General features: G+C 39.6%; 1 protein-coding gene across 5 annotated transcripts in view; it reads left to right on the top strand.

The window, feature by feature from the left end:
* The window catches only part of garnl3 (GTPase activating Rap/RanGAP domain like 3), a 98,204-nt gene that overhangs the window by 47,782 nt on the left and 33,049 nt on the right, over positions 1-17,373 (top strand). For all 5 annotated transcript variants that reach the window (XM_034238859.1, XM_034238862.1, XM_034238860.1 and 2 more), the window contains exons 2-4: positions 725-794; positions 12,605-12,679; positions 15,197-15,296. In XM_034238859.1, coding sequence (XP_034094750.1) covers positions 725-794; positions 12,605-12,679; positions 15,197-15,296 — 245 coding nt within the window. The remainder of the gene's footprint in view (positions 1-724; positions 795-12,604; positions 12,680-15,196; positions 15,297-17,373) is intronic.

Below are 17,373 nucleotides of genomic sequence, written 5' to 3' on the forward strand. Positions count from 1 at the left end.
AATTATTACAGATTGCATTAGTACATTTTATGGAAAATGTAATAATACATGCATAGTGTTTTATATTTACACATGAGCAATAATAATCTATAATGTAATAGTATAACAGCCACCGGGTCATTGCATTTGCATTGAGATAATTTAGCTTATCCAATACATTTTCCTGATTGCGCGTTTACTTGTTAACTTAATACAAGTCTATCACTCGTACCAGAGTATTATACAGTGTGGTACGAGGACTTTGTTCACTACAGCAGTACACTTGAGGCTGTGTTTCTTATATTTGGTACAAACTGTCTCGTGTAAAGTGGCTTTTAGTGTCTGTCTCATAAACTTCAAAAAAATCTCAAAACGTCTAAATCCTGCTGCTGTTCATGTTACAATCAGAGATATTTGCAACCTTTACTTGTGTCTGATATGTGTTTAGTGTCTTTCTAAGCATTATGAATCTACTCTGCGTGCGCTTTTGGTGATTTGACCAGCAGTCCGCTCTCTCAGACAGTCTCCATCTATCACTGAGGCCTAATTGAATCTGGACCTAGTCTCAATCAGGAGCTGGGCTGGCCTCCAGCGGCTCCACCACACTGACACACACTAAGGCAGGAGGAAGGCTAAGAGAAAGAAAAGGGGAAGAGAGACATGACATAAAAGCAGATGCAACAGTTGATGTGTGTGTGATGGAGGAGACGCAGGCCATGTGTGTGACTGTGTGTTTGTGTTGCAGCTCTGCCTCGGAGGACTTGGGCTGCAGGCGTGGAGACTTCAGCAGGAAACACTATGGGTCTGTGGAGCTGGTGAGTCCCTCCCACAATGCACTCTGTCTCTGTTTGTCTGTGTGTCTCCTGACCATCTTCATCCTTGATTCTTCCTCCTCTCCCTGACTGCTTTTGCCTTTCTGCTGGACACCAGAGGACTGATGAGTCAGACGTACTGGGTGTGGTCCGGCTTTGTCACAATGTGTGTTCCTCTCACACTGATGCTACAGCACAGTGTGTGTCTTTGTGGTTGATTACATTACATTGCATGTTATTTAGCCGACTTTAATCCTTGCATACTATACTGTAGACATGCTTACTGGAAGAATCTGGGGTTCAGTAAATGTTGAGCCTCTTGCTGATGTCTTGGTATTGTTGTATAGGTTAGAGGGAAGGAAAAAGTAAATGTTTAAAGCACTTTTGAAACAAAATATTAGTTTTTAACTATAAAATGCTCCATAAATGTATTAGTCACAATTCTTTTCATATCAAATGTGAAGGATATTTTTAAAACAAAATGTTGTTGTTAAAATATTGGGGGTATTAGTTCCTGCCCAAAATTGAGTATGGGTTGGACTTTATGATACATACAATTTCTTTAAGACTCCAAATCTACTAGAGCCCTTAAAAGTTGTTAACTATTAATGATGCATTCATAAGGTGTTTTTAAGATAATTTAATCTGATACTTTTCTTCTTTAAGAGAATTTTACTAAATACTATCTTTCCCAGTCAAGCAATTTGGTCATTGCTTATCTTCTTTGTTAAACATTGTCTTTATTGATGTTGTAATAAGAACAAAAGAGAAAAAGGGGCAGGTGATTGAGAAAAACAGGAAAGGAACAGATAACAGCCATTGGGTGTACATTAGTCATGAAAGTTGGATACAAAGAAACAAAAATTACAAAAATGAAACGTAATGGCAACAAAAACAATGACTATGAGATAAAAGATATAAGACAGCCCTCTGACTCACATGTGAACTCTCCAGAGTTCCAGGTTTCCCCTTCAGGTCACAAGTCGTGTTTTAACAATCTGAAGCCGCAAAGTTACTTTAGTACATATAGTACAGATATCAAATAAATGAAGTAAGGCATAAAGAAGAATAACCTTGAAATATTGAAGTACCTCAAGTAACATTACTAAGCAGTTGAGTCATTGTAGCTTTAGAGAAGTGTGTGTGTGTGCGTGCGTGCGTGTGTGCGTGCGTGCGTGCGTGGATGCGTGGGTTGGGTGGGTGTGGGTGTCGATAGCCCAGAGGGACAGGAAGTCGTAGGGCTTCTCTCTGCAATCGTACTTCCTACCAGAGACATGTTGTGGCTTTGTCTCCACGTGTGCGACAGATTAGTGCTGAGGAGAAACCGCATGCTGTCTATCAGCAGCAGCAGACTGACACCACTCTCTGTGTGTGGGTGGTATAGTGGCTTGTATAGTGGCTTTGTCAAATTACAAAGCCACTATATGTGTCAGTTTGGCATGGCAATATGTTTAGGTCAATCTTGAATCAAATAATTTATTCGGGGAAGTTAGCTTTTCATATTCTTGCTAATTAAAAGTGCGCAGGATATATTGCCTATTCAGAGCTAACATCATTTTCATTGAAATTCACACGAATAACTCACATTTAAGTTCCAATATACCAAAAGGAAAATCTCATAAACCTTAAATAATTATCCTTCCCTGTCTGTTTTGAAGACATGGCAATTCCTGCAGGAATGAAAGGCTGCACTGTATGACTGATAGAAGTGGATTATGGGAAATGAATGGCAGAGCTTGATAAACCCAGGTTGATCTTCAGAAATAACCTCAGGAGGATAAACTCATGATGCCCAGATTATTTGAGCAATTATCTTTGTTTCTCTGCTCTGAAGTGAAATCTGTTTTCTGTTGGAAAGATAAATATAATTGCTTTTGTAAAAAAAATGCTGCCATGATGTAATTCTAGTGGAGAAATACTAAATCATTTAATAATAATATGTATTTCAATAATAATTTGCTTAGAATTTGGCAAAAATAAAAAATATTTAGTTTAGAAAAACAAATTCTGGCTTCCAAATCAACCATTTTAAATGAATGCATCCAGAAGAAATATATAGGGGGAACATTTTATTTTTAAATATTATATGTTACATGCTAAATCCTAATGTTTTTTTCCCGGCGCCACCTGATTCCATGTGATTTGTCCAAAATAATTAAAATTGTTGTCTAAAAAAGTTGTTTGTTGCATTAAATTTAACCACAATGTTATCTCCACTTTTTAGAACTCTTTTTTTTAAAGTGAACGAGAAAACTTGTTTTCAAATGTCTCCTCACAAGTGGGAGCCACAGATTCAGAGCAGGATCTCCCTAATAAGACAGAGCCGAGCCGTGACTCACCATCACTCTGTGTTTTATGTCTGGCTTCTTGTATCAGCCAGTAGCAGTGACTAATAACAGGAGGAACCTCCACAGACACCGAGGGGGTTGGAGGTATGATTCACCCTCGTCCACAAACACACACACACACACACACACACACCTTTAGACATTAAAGAAGTGTAAAGGATCCGGTATGGCGTACAAACTCTTTTCTAAGCGGATTTGATCAGGAATCAGGGACAGTTTTGAAATACAAATGAGACATTAGAATGCTTTTTTCAGAATCTATCTTTGTGTGTATGCAATCTGAGCAGTCATTTTACAAACTTTTGCAGTAATCGATGAAATAATTGTGATATATTTGAGTTGAGACTGACTTACGCATTGCTTAAAAACATCCTCAGCCAGAGACACTGACATAAGACTTCACCTACATTCACTCTGAACACAGTGTAAAATATTCATGTTGTCACCGCCTCACTGCACAGGAACATATTGAATCATAGGCATAGGCTTTTCTAGGCTAAGTTCTCCTGAATAAAGGGGAGTGTGTTGAGAATCAGTGTTGGGTTTATCAGCTCTTAAACTTCTTCAAACCCTGCACACAAATGATGGTATGTGCTTTTATTTAAAGGGACAAACAAAGCCATCTCCCACTCTGCCTGTCACTTTTATTCAGTGACAACTCCACGGTTCACTTTTAAAAGCTTAATTGTGTGGGTAAAAGCTGAAGGCAACAACAATTAAACCTGTGTGATCCTGACTAAACAGCTCGGAGAACGTTGTGTTGTTTTTATTTATTTCTTTACAGATAATTGAATTGTCTTCATCCGAGTCCCACAGATAAAGGCGGTGACAGATATAGGAGAGAGGTGGGCGCTGTGTCTCTGAGTGTTATGAATCTTCACGGGAAAGCTCAAATAAATGTTGGAGAATTTAATCCTTCACACACGTTCATGAAACAAGGCCAGAGTATGCGCCTCGTAATGCTCCTTCATTTAAAACAATAAGCGTATATCAAAATGTGTGCATCAGATGCTCTCGGTGTGTTTGGGCCTTGATACCCAATGTGTGTGTTTTTGAGAAGCAGTGTGTTGGGAGGTCAGCTGTCAGTCCTCCGCTTCACCCCCACCCTACCAGTGTGACTGTCACTGCCCCAGAGGCTTTTGACTGCACTGTCACACTGAATAACAAATAATGGCAGATTGAGTTTATTTTTATGAGATACGGTGTGTTTAATTAATGTGCTCCAGCAATTTAGAAACTTATATGTAGTTCCTTCAAATTAAAAGGGTGATTAAAGACACAATGAGGAGGATTTGTCGTTGCGATTTGGTGACAGAATACTCAAAATTGGCCCCCCTGTGAAGCTAATGATAACCAGGTTTTATGATGGGGGGCCCCTGTTTTGAAATCCTGCTTTTTCAAACAGGTTCTTACTTAGAGCTATCTTTTTTTGTCGCTCAACTTTTCGACACTTCAGATAAGCTATAGGGTTGAAACCTCGTACTAAAGGTTGTTGTAGCTTTTGCATTTAAATGTCTCGTTCTGTCTATTTTAGACATAGCCGTGCTTTCATCTACCTTTGCAAACTCTACCAGAGTTTCTAAAAACAAATTCATGTTTATTTTTTCAAACATGAATTTGCATCCCTCAATTTAATTCCATTTCCATTGAAGGGGCCCTATTCTGCTCATTTCCAGGTTCATATTTGTACAGTATGTTCTGCTCCTACTGTGACATGTTTACATGCTTTGTTGTTGAATCCTCTTTTGAAGTCATTTAAAACAGCTTACGTATTGTGGCCTGCTCTTGTCTCTCCCTCTGTCCCCCCTCCTCCCATCTTCCCTGATACATAAGTAGTAATGTAATAAAGCAGCGTTGCATGGCGCTCACTGCAGCATCTGCCCACTCTTCAGTGTCCTTAAAGCGGCACCACCTTACTAACATGACTCCTGGGTGGGAGGATGCCTTTAGTCCCAGTCATTTCATTAGTCATCGCCTGTGTTGCTGTGGTACAAATGGGCAGATTATGGATGTGGTGTCTCTGTTGTTAGCTGGATTTGTCCTAGCCGCAGGCGGCATTAATGCTAATCAGGAGCAGTCAATGGCTACTTAGCAATCAGTCACGTTATGGACCCGGTTTGTCTTTGATTTAAAATTTACAAAAACACAGGTTAGTGTACAGCGACATAATGCATTATACATCATGATTAGCATTGCAGGAGTGTTGCCCTATATGAAAGGGCTTTTTGTATGTTGTGCAGTTTGTCTGAACGCAGCTTGATGTTCTCTTCCCAGAGTATATGATGGGACCAAGGTGATGATGTAGTACATGGTTTTAATTATGCTTTTGCTTTTCAATGTTTGCCATTTCAAACCATGAGCTGGTTTAAATAACATTTGCCTTGATTTACAATATGTTCTCATTTGTTTTATCAGTACAGTTTTTAAGCTTTTGTGCTTTTCTTTGCCATAGTCCACTTTGGACTATATGAAATATTTCAGGATTGCACTTTAACTCACTTGAAATGTTCTCACTTGCTTGGTTTCAAAACATAACAAATGCCATAATCTGTTCATTGGGGACCACGAATGCTATTTGTCATTGCTGTTGCCGGCCACTATTGCTCATGTAAACCTACTACTGCTACGCCCCTTGTAATCTCAGAGGCACCCGAGTCATTTTGTTCTGGAACCGGGCCTGTACATGGCCATATACTAAACAAACTACAGAGCCCATTCCGTGTCCTGTTAGTGTTTACTTCCTCTCTGCCTTCTTCTGGTGATTTATCTGACGTCCAGCGCTCCGTCTTTTAACCTCTTTTCCTTTCTCTTTCTTGATCCTCCTTAGCAACCTTCATTATAGTCCTTGACAGTGGTCTGTACTGCTGTATTAACAACGTGTCACATGTTAAGAAGTTACAATCAGAATCGAGTATTCAACTAAGCCGTGTAATACAAGTTGTTAGTAGCCTTAAGGGCCTACACAGTTGTTATGATACCACATTGCCCTTCGCTGGATGTATAATGAGCTGCACTAAACTACATTGTAGCATTTAAAATACCTAGCCATTATTTTGCGGTTATTTTGGTGAAAGTAACTCAAAAGTAACTAAAGTAGTGTAACTCATTACATTTCAGAGACAGTAATATTGTAATGTAACTTATTACTTTCAAAAGACAGTAATAAGTCATATGTAATATATTACATTTTGGAAGTAACTTGCCCAACACTGCTCAGAAGCCACATATAGCTTGTTTGTTGAGCGCCAAAGAGCTTTATTGTTGTCATATTAAACAATAAAACACAATGGGCTTCTGTTGAACAGATTAATCAGGCTTTGACTGAACAGTAAATATTTGTTATTAGGTTCAGTTCATTGTTTGGGTACTGTCATGGGATTTCTTGATTTCTTCTTCTGACACCATGCAATTTGAAAATGAGAATAAAGACTGGTGAAAAGATGTGTTCACCACACAATGGTTTCTGATGCCATGTTCCACTTCCTTTTCTAAATGCAGTGGCTGTAGTATTGTTACTGTGAACTGTCTGAGTCACCGACGACCTGTAACACAGAGACATTTATATCCAAACATCTCTCAGTATGCAACCTTTTGAAGATGTGACTCTCGTGATCTCATGCTCCACCTTCTAACTGTATAACCTGAAACAACCACACACAAACAGACACACACTCGTCTGGCTTTACTTTGATTTAACTGATTCTTACTGATGCCCTGTCCTCTATAGTAACTCCGATGGCTACCCATGATGGCTACTTACAATAAGAGCTAAAAGACCAAACAAATATTGACATCGATTTGGATGATTGCATTTGCAGTGATCTTTCATGCAAAAACATTTCTTAGTTTTAAATGGTGTGTAGGTGGAAAGCCTTGGGTACGATTGAAAAACGAAGACATTTGAAGTCAATGCATTTGATTTTTAGAAACTGGGATGGACATTATTCCCCATTAATCCGACATTTTATACACCAAACAATACTCTGATAATCTACAAATTGGTTATGACACACCGATTGACATTACACTATCAAATTCCTAAAGAAGACATAGCTTAGTTCCCCTGGCAGTCATTTTTTGTTCCCGCACATGGTTTTTGATAGGTTAGAAAAAACTTCCAAAGCTTCCAGAGCTGCATGTTTCTCATAATAGACAGGAAAGCCCATAACAGTATGTATATTCCTCTGGATTCTCCCTTCTTATTCCTCTCCTCCCCAGTTTTCCTCTTTTTCCTCTCATCCCTCATCTCTTCTCTCTGACTATGCACCTGCCTCTCTTCACCCCCCCCCCTGCTACTCACTACTTCCCTCCTCACTTCCTCTCTCGCTCTGCCTTCCTGCAGGTTTGTGAGTGTGCATGAAGAGGCCCACTGATGAGATCAATTATCTATCAGCCGTCACAAAACTATTGATTTAATACACAGACACACAGGCGTCTCCCCCCCCCCCCCTCCCTCTCTGCAGCTCCTTTGTCCCGCAGGCCTTGGGGAAATCAGAGACTCTGAGTACGCCGTGAGCTCGATTCTGTTTGTGAAATGTTCAAGTGATGCCCTAATATGGGAGCTGTTTAAGTGTGTGTATAAGAGAGTGTGTGTGCATCTCCTCTCCGTCTATAAAGCTCCAAAGCCTTGTCCCTTTCCCATGGGGTTACGCCCGGTGGAGACGGCCATTATTCGTCTATCATTCGGCTTTTTGTTGTCATTACACATTGCTCTCTTCCTCAGCAACCTCATCCTTCATGCTGTCTCCCTCTTTTTACGTTTGATTCCCCCTTTTCGCTCCTCTCCCTCTGCCCCTATCCCTCTTCAATTGCTCCCCGGTAGAAGTGATGTGTTTTATTGGTTGTTTGTTAAAGTGTAGAAGCATAACGTGTTGCCCCTTCTCCTCCGTTTCCTCCCCGGCTCACTGGGGGACCGTTGGAGTGCAGCTTTTCCTTGTTTGCCACTCTTCTGTTGCATGATTTAAAAGCTGTGTGTGTGTGTGTGTGTGTGTGTGTGTGTGTGTGTGTGTGTGTGTGTGTGTGTGTGTGTGTGTGTGTGTGTGTGTGTGTGTGTGTGTGTGTGTGTGTGTGTGTGTGTGTGTGTGTGTGGTGTGTGTGTGTGTGTGTGTGTGTGTGTGTGTGTGTGTGTGTGGTGTGTGTGTGTGTGTGTGTGTGTGTGTGTGGTGTGTGTGTGTGTGTGTGTGTGTGTGTGTGTGTGTGTGTGTGTGTGTGTGTGTGTGTGTGTGTGTGTGTGTGTGTGTGTGAGACTCTCCAGAGCACTTAATGGCTTCGTTCTCCAGCTATTTTTCAATCTTTCACCCAAGAAAGCATATTCACACATAGCAGCGCAGCCACTTACGTAAACACGCATTGAATACAGAATGTCACACATGTATTCCTCTCTTTTTTCACACAGATACACTTTGAAGGTGGTGCATTACTGTGTCTGAACCCAGCATTATATTCCTCTCCATTATCCTGCGATTTGACAGTTAATGTTGCGGGAGGCGAGAGGAAGAAAGAGACCTATAGCTTCCACATTTACCTTCTTTCTCCATGCACATAACTTAGCATAAACACTGCAACCACACCAGGAAGTATGCACAATATATATTTGTTTTCAGGCAGTAATATGCATATGAAAGAAGAGCAGGCAGTATTTCCTGCAGCCTCTCCTCTCACACGGAGCCAATTATTGCACAGAAAGCTCTCTGTCGTTTATCAGAGCCTCACAGCTGCAGTAAACATGCTGCGCTGGATGTATTACCTCAGTATATAAAGTGTACCATGGGGAAGAAGTGCAGCCACTGCGATACTTTAATGTCATATTAATGGGAATGTTTTCAAGATATCAGTTCGTTTTTTACTTATCACTGAATTGCAAAATTAATCTAACACCCTTTCGCTCCTTTTTTTTGATTGGAATTACACAAAAATGACTTGTAAAATAAGTAATAAACAATTTTTTATCATAAAGAACATTTGATTGAAAAACATGTACGATGCACACGATGAGGCAGTTCATCAAAGAGGCCATATTATGCTTTCTAGTTTGTTCCTTTACTGAAGTGTGTTCTTGTGTGCATGTAAGAACTGCAAAGGCTAAAATCCCTGTGTTTCTCTCCCACATACTCAATTAATAATTGTTGAAAAATATGCGTAAAATATACAATTTAGAAAGATATGAAAACTACTCCTATTTAAAAGTGTCTTTTTATGTGATCCAAACTGTAACGTTAAAATTAAACTGTTTATTTACGTGACATAGTTTGTACAGCATATTCAGAGCCAAGTTAAAGTTTAAAAAATCTCATTTAGGAGCTATCTAATAGCTACAGTACTGCATATGAAAATTACCAAGCTAGTACCACTACATGTTTTTAAAGCTCGGTTGGATGCTACAAAATCAGATGCTATTGGTACCTGTACTTGTGGTTAAATATGTAAATTGTAATCCCTGTACATTTTGCTGTATGATGTCCTTTTGTTGTTCTGTTGTTTATGTCTTCTTGTGGAACCTACTGCTGCAGGTCTCCCTTGAAAAAGAGATCATTGATCTCAATGGGATTTACCTGGATAAATAAAGGTTTTGAATTGAATTGAATATCAGATTTAATTTAGCATGAACAATAAAGTCAGCGTGACAGTTATTAATGACTTTATTCAGACTGTACAGCTCTTGTCTTTCCTCCTCACTTGCCCACAGGAATGTTATGAATGGACTTTAACCCCCCCCCCTCTCTAGGATAAGTGCTCTCTCATCACTTTCTCTCGTTATTGTTTTGTCTGACATCTAATGAGCCGCTGAAGTGGGGCACTACGCCCACTCTCCAAACTGATAAACACGGCTTAGTTTGGTTGTGTTTCGCCATTCACAATCTGGTTTTAGATATCTGTTAGTCAATGTGCGTAGACCCTTAGAGCAGGAACACTTTAACGATGTCAGACGTTTTATCTGAGAGTGCTGCTTTTGATCATATGACGTTTACATGGAAAAAGATAAACCTGGGTTTTCATTTCCCTGTGTGCATGATCATAAGGATATCCATGTTTTTGATCCTATGCCTGCAGCATGCCTTTGAACCAGTGATGCCACTTATTTCTGTGCCGACTGAGTTACTTCAACACTTAATGATCACAGGTGGTGCTGTATGTAGCTGCTCCATCTCAGCATGGCAATAAATAAAATGAGCGACAATTCAATTTCTCCCACAATATTGTTTTATATTTTATGCCTCTACTGTGCCATTTTTCAATTCCTATCACAATGTGTTGGAGCGCTAGCCAATAAAAGCACAAGTGTAACATAGTGATGTAACAATGTTCTGGAATTAAACAAATGAATGGGGGAGTGTGTGGGAGAGAAACTCGCTCTGGAGGGAACTTGGGGATTTTAACCTTTGCAGACACAAAGACCTTTAGAACACATGGACAGGAAAGGTAAAACCCAAAGAAAGTATCTAGATGTATTTTCTGTCATGTGACTGTGAGACAGAGAAAATGAAAAGCTTGTGTTCTCTTTGTCCACATGTTTTGCTTAGAGCTGCACCGATAAGTCTTTTAATACTAAGAAAAAACGATATAAAGATGTCATACTTTCTCTGTTTATGTCAGAATAAATTGATTATCCTTTAGTTTTTAAAGCTGTTTTTTAACTAAAAGTAGACATCTAAGGACATGACCCATGCTTCTTAGTTTCTGATTGATATCTTTTCTCATTGTTTTGCCATTTTATGCAGTAAACTATTAATATAGACACAATCTGCATGCGTAAAATATTCTTTATGGTTCCGAGAGGTCAGTTAAACTAAGAGGTGCATTTTAGCTTTCCATGTCCAGTCCTTTTTCTCAGAGGAACTTCCTTCACATCCTCGTCTTGCTGGGCTCTTCTAGACCAGTTCAGGCCATCTGGACGTTTCAATGTCCAGCCAACTTTTTTTATTTATTTTATGTCACATGTCGGCAGAGCAGAGACCTCTCTTGGGCGACGGGAGCAGAAATATAGCATGCTGGTCAAAGAGCAAAGGGGAAAGACGCAGAGAGAAGAGGAGAGGAGAGGAGAGGAGGGAGGGGAAACTGCAACAAGGAAGGAGAGACTCTACAGTCCGTTGCCTAGCAACAAAAACATCCTTCAGTGTCATGGTGTTGGGATCGATAAAATGGAAAAGAGGGGACGTGAAAAGGAATAGATTGAAGGGGTTTTGAAGAAGGTGGCCAATCATTCATTACAAGTGTTGAGACGTCAGTATCAAATGGAACGTTATTAACTGTGTTTACATACACAGGTTTTATCTTACTGTGACAGAGAGGTCAAACATCAGTCAGTGAGGATTAAACACATGTGTCAAAAGCTTGATTCAGACATTTTGATTTTAAATCCATAATGTTGTGCCATTTTCTTTTTTTAAATGTCTATTAATTCTGTTTTAAAACGGTTTGTTTGCTGCACATAAAAATAAGACTACAATAATTGTATTAGTATTATATTAATTGTGGACTTCAATTAATGTCATGACTTGTGTTATCCAAACATTTCAAATAACTGCAATAAGTCCAAAATCAAAATATATTGAAAAAAGATAGACTGTGCATTCATATTCAAAATGTATAATGCTTTATTTATCAAACCAAATAATCTGATAAACTCAAAAGTTAGATTTATCAAAGAAAGTTGCTTTAAAGACAAAATATGAATTGGATTTAGTGTGATGAAATCATTTAAATTTTTCAGACGATGACCTTAATAAATGATGACAAGAGACATTCAAAGTTTTATTTGAAAGCCCTAAAAGAAAGTAGAAATAGCCTAGACATATAATACCCATGTAACAGCCAAATATAAAACATTTCTACACAACAAACCAACCAGCCAATGCTTATTGCATGATTCAAATGATGACGTTTAGACTCTTCTGCAACCACTACTTAAATACTTAATCAGGTAACATACTTATTGCTGAGGCTACAAAAAGGGGCTGGACTTCACCAAAATGGAACACCCTGCAAAAGAAGCATCACTAGCACCTAACAATTGGAACCATTTATTGGAGTTGTACGTGCTCACAGAGGGTTCGTTCTGTTCTCACCATCATTAAGTGTCCCCTCTCTCTCTCATACTCTCTCCTCTCCAACGCTGTGTCTGAGAGAGGTGAGTCAGCAAAACACGGATAATTGGAGCAATAAGTAGAGGGTGGCAGATGCAAGAAAAAAAGAATAAAATACAGCATAAAAAGCAGGTTATTCATTCAATCATTGCAAAGTAATTATTGATGATAAAAGAAGAGATTATGTACAGGTGAAGGGCTGCTGAGGACAGATGTGTTGTACCTCGTGCTGTTGTGTTCACATGGTGACACGCAGCCATGGTTCCTCTTTTCCTCCGCGATGATAGCCGCCTCTAATGTATTTACGACCTGCTTAATACTGTCTGCCAAAAGTCATGGTTTGTCATATGCCTAATTTTAAACATGTCTGTCTGTCTCCCAGCTAATCTCCAGTGACGCAGATGGGGCCATCCAGAGGGCAGGACGCTTCAGGGTGGAGAACGGCTCTTCAGATGAGGTCCAAACAAAATTGTCTATTAACACTTTTGTGCACATGTGCATCCAATCCATCCACTTACCCATACCACAGTAAATAGAAAAAAGATCTCGGATTATGATCATTTTCGATGCCATAGAGTTGCCTTGCGTTGTCCTGAAACGCGTGCATACATAGACAGAATAAGAGTAATAAAGGTGTGAGAAAAGAGCAAATATAGAACTATAATAGTTACATATTATTGATTTTTATTTATTGTTATTATCATTATGCATTTATTATTATAATTATTAATATTAACTTTTTGTAGGTATTATACAATATACACAAAATGAAGTATTTACAACAATTTAACGATAGAAATAAGAAATTACAATGTGTATGTGTATGTGAGGTATATCAAAAAGCTGGGATGGTAAAACATTTATAGATGAAGACACATTATTATATTTTATATTTATTTTATTAACGGTGACTTAAAGCAATAGTTTGAAAGGTACAAAATATGCTTTTTTGCTGAAAGTTAGATGAGAAGATATAATCCTATGTCGTCATGCTAAATGTGAACCTATAGTAAGGATTAGCTTAGTTTAGCATAAAGTGGCAACTGGGAAAAATGGCCTGGCTCTTTCATAAATGTGTATACAGCAACTCTGTACGCTTGTGTTTTTATTGAGTTTTCACAACAATAATAACAGAACAACAGAACAACATGTGAACCTAAAGAACAAAAAGTAATACACACAAATCAGTTATAAAATAAAGCACAATAATTACTAGTTGTCTAAAGTCCTTCAATATTCACACATACTGTACAGGTGTCACCAACTACATTTGTCCAAGGGCCAAAATTAATCCAAGAGACACTTTCGGGGCCAGAGATTTATATATATATATATATATATTAATATACTGTATATATAATTGATTGATTGATTGATTTTTTTTTTATAAGCCTGTATCCGGGGTAATAAAACTGAAAGCAGTCCTGATTGGCAGGAAAAGGAATCAACTTTTTTATTAATACCGTGTCCTGATTGGTGGGAAACGGTTGCAGGATATAAGAAAATTGTTTGCCAGGTACGCATATCTGAAATAATGTATGCGCTGCCATTTCCCCACATAAACATAAAAGTCTGCAATGAAACGGTTGTCTGCTGTGTGCTCCACTTCCGACTTGGCGAACCGGTAACTTTCTTGTTAACCCGTTTTGGTTGAAAAACAGAATAAGGTCGGTTTTTCCTATTTGGGTTTGAAATGGAAAAACCAAAGAACGAACCATAAACTTCTCCTCATATTTTTCTAAAAGTAATCATCATCTTTTTATATATATATATCACCTATACAGCACCTTTGGGAATGTAGTGTCTTGATCAAGGACACAACTACGTTTTTTGATGAGCGTGGGGCTCAAACCTGTGTAACTCGAGGTGACATGAGTGGAGGGCGGACGCACTGACCACTCCGCCAACGCCACAGTCACCCCCACTGTGCGGGCCGGATCAGAATGTCTGGCGGGCCACCAGTTGATGGTCACGGCTGTACAGGAATGAATTAGTCATTCACTTACCCATTGGTGTCAACCATGTAAATATTCCACTTTTCCCATTTCCTATTGAATGCATTCTCTTGGATTCTCAAAACATATGTCAACTTTTCCATGATAAAAAGATCTCGAACAATTTCCAGCCACTGCTCCTGATTCGGAGCGTTCACATTAAGCCAATTCCTAGTTATAGCTTTCTTACTCGCTGCAAGTAAAACCTTAGTCAAATATAGATCACCTCCCATCACAACATCCTTAATGTTCCCAAGATACATCACCGGGCAGGTATTTGGGATTCCATATCCCATAATAATTTTGACAACTGCATTAACCTTCTCCCAATATGACCTTATCTTTGTACAGTTCCAGAAAATGTGCGAGTGGTCAGCCTCCATGTTCCCACACAACCTCCAACACTGTTGGCAACTTTAAAGCTTACTCATTAAAACATTTATTTAAATTGTACCAAAAAATGCATTGTTTGTTTGATGGGAAGATATTTGATGATGCTTTTATTCTCAAAACAAAGTAAGAATTGGAGAACAAAGAAGCTGGGAAACAGATTTCTTATCATTTGAAAAGAGCCATGCTAGCTGTTTGCAACCCCTACTGGCTCCTATTTATCACACACAGTCATGTCAGTTTCACAGCAGTGTATGTCTATTTTGGTGACCTGTCCTCATGTGATTCACTCCCTAGCTTTTGTCTCACATCTCGGTATGGATTAGTTCCATCATGACAGAATAGAAACAGAAACCACACAGTCTGTGGCTCACTGTGGTCAGGCTGCGTCTGATTTCCTGACCTGAGAGTTTTAATCGTTACTGCTGCATTGTGTAACAGTTTTTCAGAGAAGACCGCTGTGACTCAAGCTGTGTGTGACCATCATGATGACAATGTGTTTTGTGTGTGTGTGCCGTGTGTATGTGTGGGTCTGTGTGGTGTGTGTGTGTGTGGGTGTGGTGTGTGTGGTTTGTGTGTGTTAAAAACAGGCTTTGGACTACACACCAGGAACCTGGAGGAGAACCGATGTCCATCTGGAGAATCCAGAGTACCACACCAGATGGTTCTTTAAATACTTCCTGGGAAAAGGTCAGTGCTGCTCTGTGGTGATCTGTTAAAAAAAACACACACACCAACCCACACACACAGTAAGTGTTACACAGAGGGCTACATAAGGCTGATTCCTTCTGGTCGACTTGTTTGTCGTTGTGCTATAGTCTGACCAAATTTGGACAATCGCTGGTGGTACTTTGAAGTAGAAAAGTGTTTCTAGGCCAATATTTGTGTGGGTCTGGGGGGGAATTTGTGTAAACACACACAGTATTTTCAAAGGCCTCAGAATAGTGCTACTATCATGTAAAAGTTGGCATATGGTGGTTGACGAAGCAGTTTTTAGCAAATTGGGTGGTGGAGACTGGCTCTCATAATCGGTTGTTTAGATGCAGGCAGCTAAACACAAGAGTTCAAAAAGACTGGTCTTTTTAATAGCCAAATCATTTTATCATATTACTGTAAAACACATCCAATCACGTTTTCGGTGGTGACTTCTATTTTTGGAAAATGCATGAATGGGCTGGTGTGGGCTGTGTATGTAGCTTTCAGTATAAAACAATCTGCTCAAAAAGATTTTGCTGCATATTTGTATTTGTATATCATAATTCAAGTTACCAGTGCACCGGTTTGGTTAATCCACGGTAACGTGCATCATTTGATTTGATGAAGATTTATTTCGGTGAACTACAGCTCAAGAAACCATGGGTTAATGATAAAGGAGAGCCACAGAAATAAAACATGGTCTGAATCTCTTCCCTGGTCCACAGGACACTTCTTATCTTATGAAGTCAGTCACGTCCTTACTCTGCACCACTCTTCATTCAGGGCCAAAACTTGTTAGCATCCAGCAATATCCCCACAGGGAGTCTCAAACACACTCTAATCCCATACTGCGCCCGGGGAGGAAGCCCTAGAGGACACACACACGGCAGAAAGAATTGCCTCCAACAGATAACGCAATTAAGATCGGACTGTTGGCTCCTGAAATGAGCCTGGCGCTCTGCAACAGGCAGGCAGGAGCCATTCACTGTGATTGTTAAAATATATATATTTAGAAGTGCTCCTTTCACCTTTGCGACCCTCATCATCTCTCCGTCCTCATTATCACTGCGCCTCGCTCACAGTGTGGGCGGCACAGAAAGTTGTGCAACAAAAGATCATTGTCCGGGGTTTCTTTACCATGACTCGAATCATATTCAGCTCTAAAAGGATGAGATAAAGGACGGATGGATGGAAGTGATTGTGAAAAAAAGTTAGAACATTTCTCCTCCAGCCAGGGTGTAATCACGGTATGGCATGGGCAGTTTAAAATGTCGCCATGTCTCCAGAAAGTTGGCTGCAAACCTGTTTGGACTACAGCTGAGCCATCTGCGTCTCACAGCCGGAGCAGAGCCGACTGCATCGTACAACACATTACCAGGCCAGGGCCAATTATTCTAACACTGGCACTTCCTGTGTAATGAAGCATCCAAAACAAAGGCTCGAATTCTCCATGTCTTGATGATTAGGTGAAGAAGAACAAACGTTGTTTCCTCATTGTCTTGCGTAAGGTACGAAGACAACTCTGATTACAATTTGCTTTTCTTCCCAAATAAATAAAAGCTCAAGCTGTCTAAACTAATACCTGTATAATTGCAAGCCGACCATGCAAAGTCATCGCTCACCTGAAGCATGAAAACATTGTGAATGGAGAATAAAGAGAGCTAAAAGCCGAATAGAGAAAGAAAATGTGGGATAAAGAAAACATTAGAGGGAGAGAAAGCACCAGAGGGAGGACAAAGGAAGGGACGGCAATGCAGAGAGATATCCTGCATCTAATTGGGTTGGAGGTCTGTTCAGCATTGTTTCCCAAGATGTTGCCCTGTCAACCGAAGAAGAGGAGGCATGAATGTGTGAGTCTGCTGCTGAGATCTTTGTCTGCGACCACACACAGAGAAAACTGGTGATGAATGAAAGGAAGGCAGAAATGATGAAAGAATAGGAAGGACAGAAGACAAAAAAAGCAGGGAAACACTGAGATTTGAAGGAATTTCGGTGGCCTTCTACCTTAATAAGTACAACTAAATAATCAGTTCTCTGATCACTTTGTACGATACGATAACACTTTGTTGTT

Source organism: Gymnodraco acuticeps, unplaced genomic scaffold (assembly GCF_902827175.1).
Source record: "Gymnodraco acuticeps unplaced genomic scaffold, fGymAcu1.1, whole genome shotgun sequence".
Lineage (NCBI taxonomy): Eukaryota > Metazoa > Chordata > Actinopteri > Perciformes > Bathydraconidae > Gymnodraco > Gymnodraco acuticeps.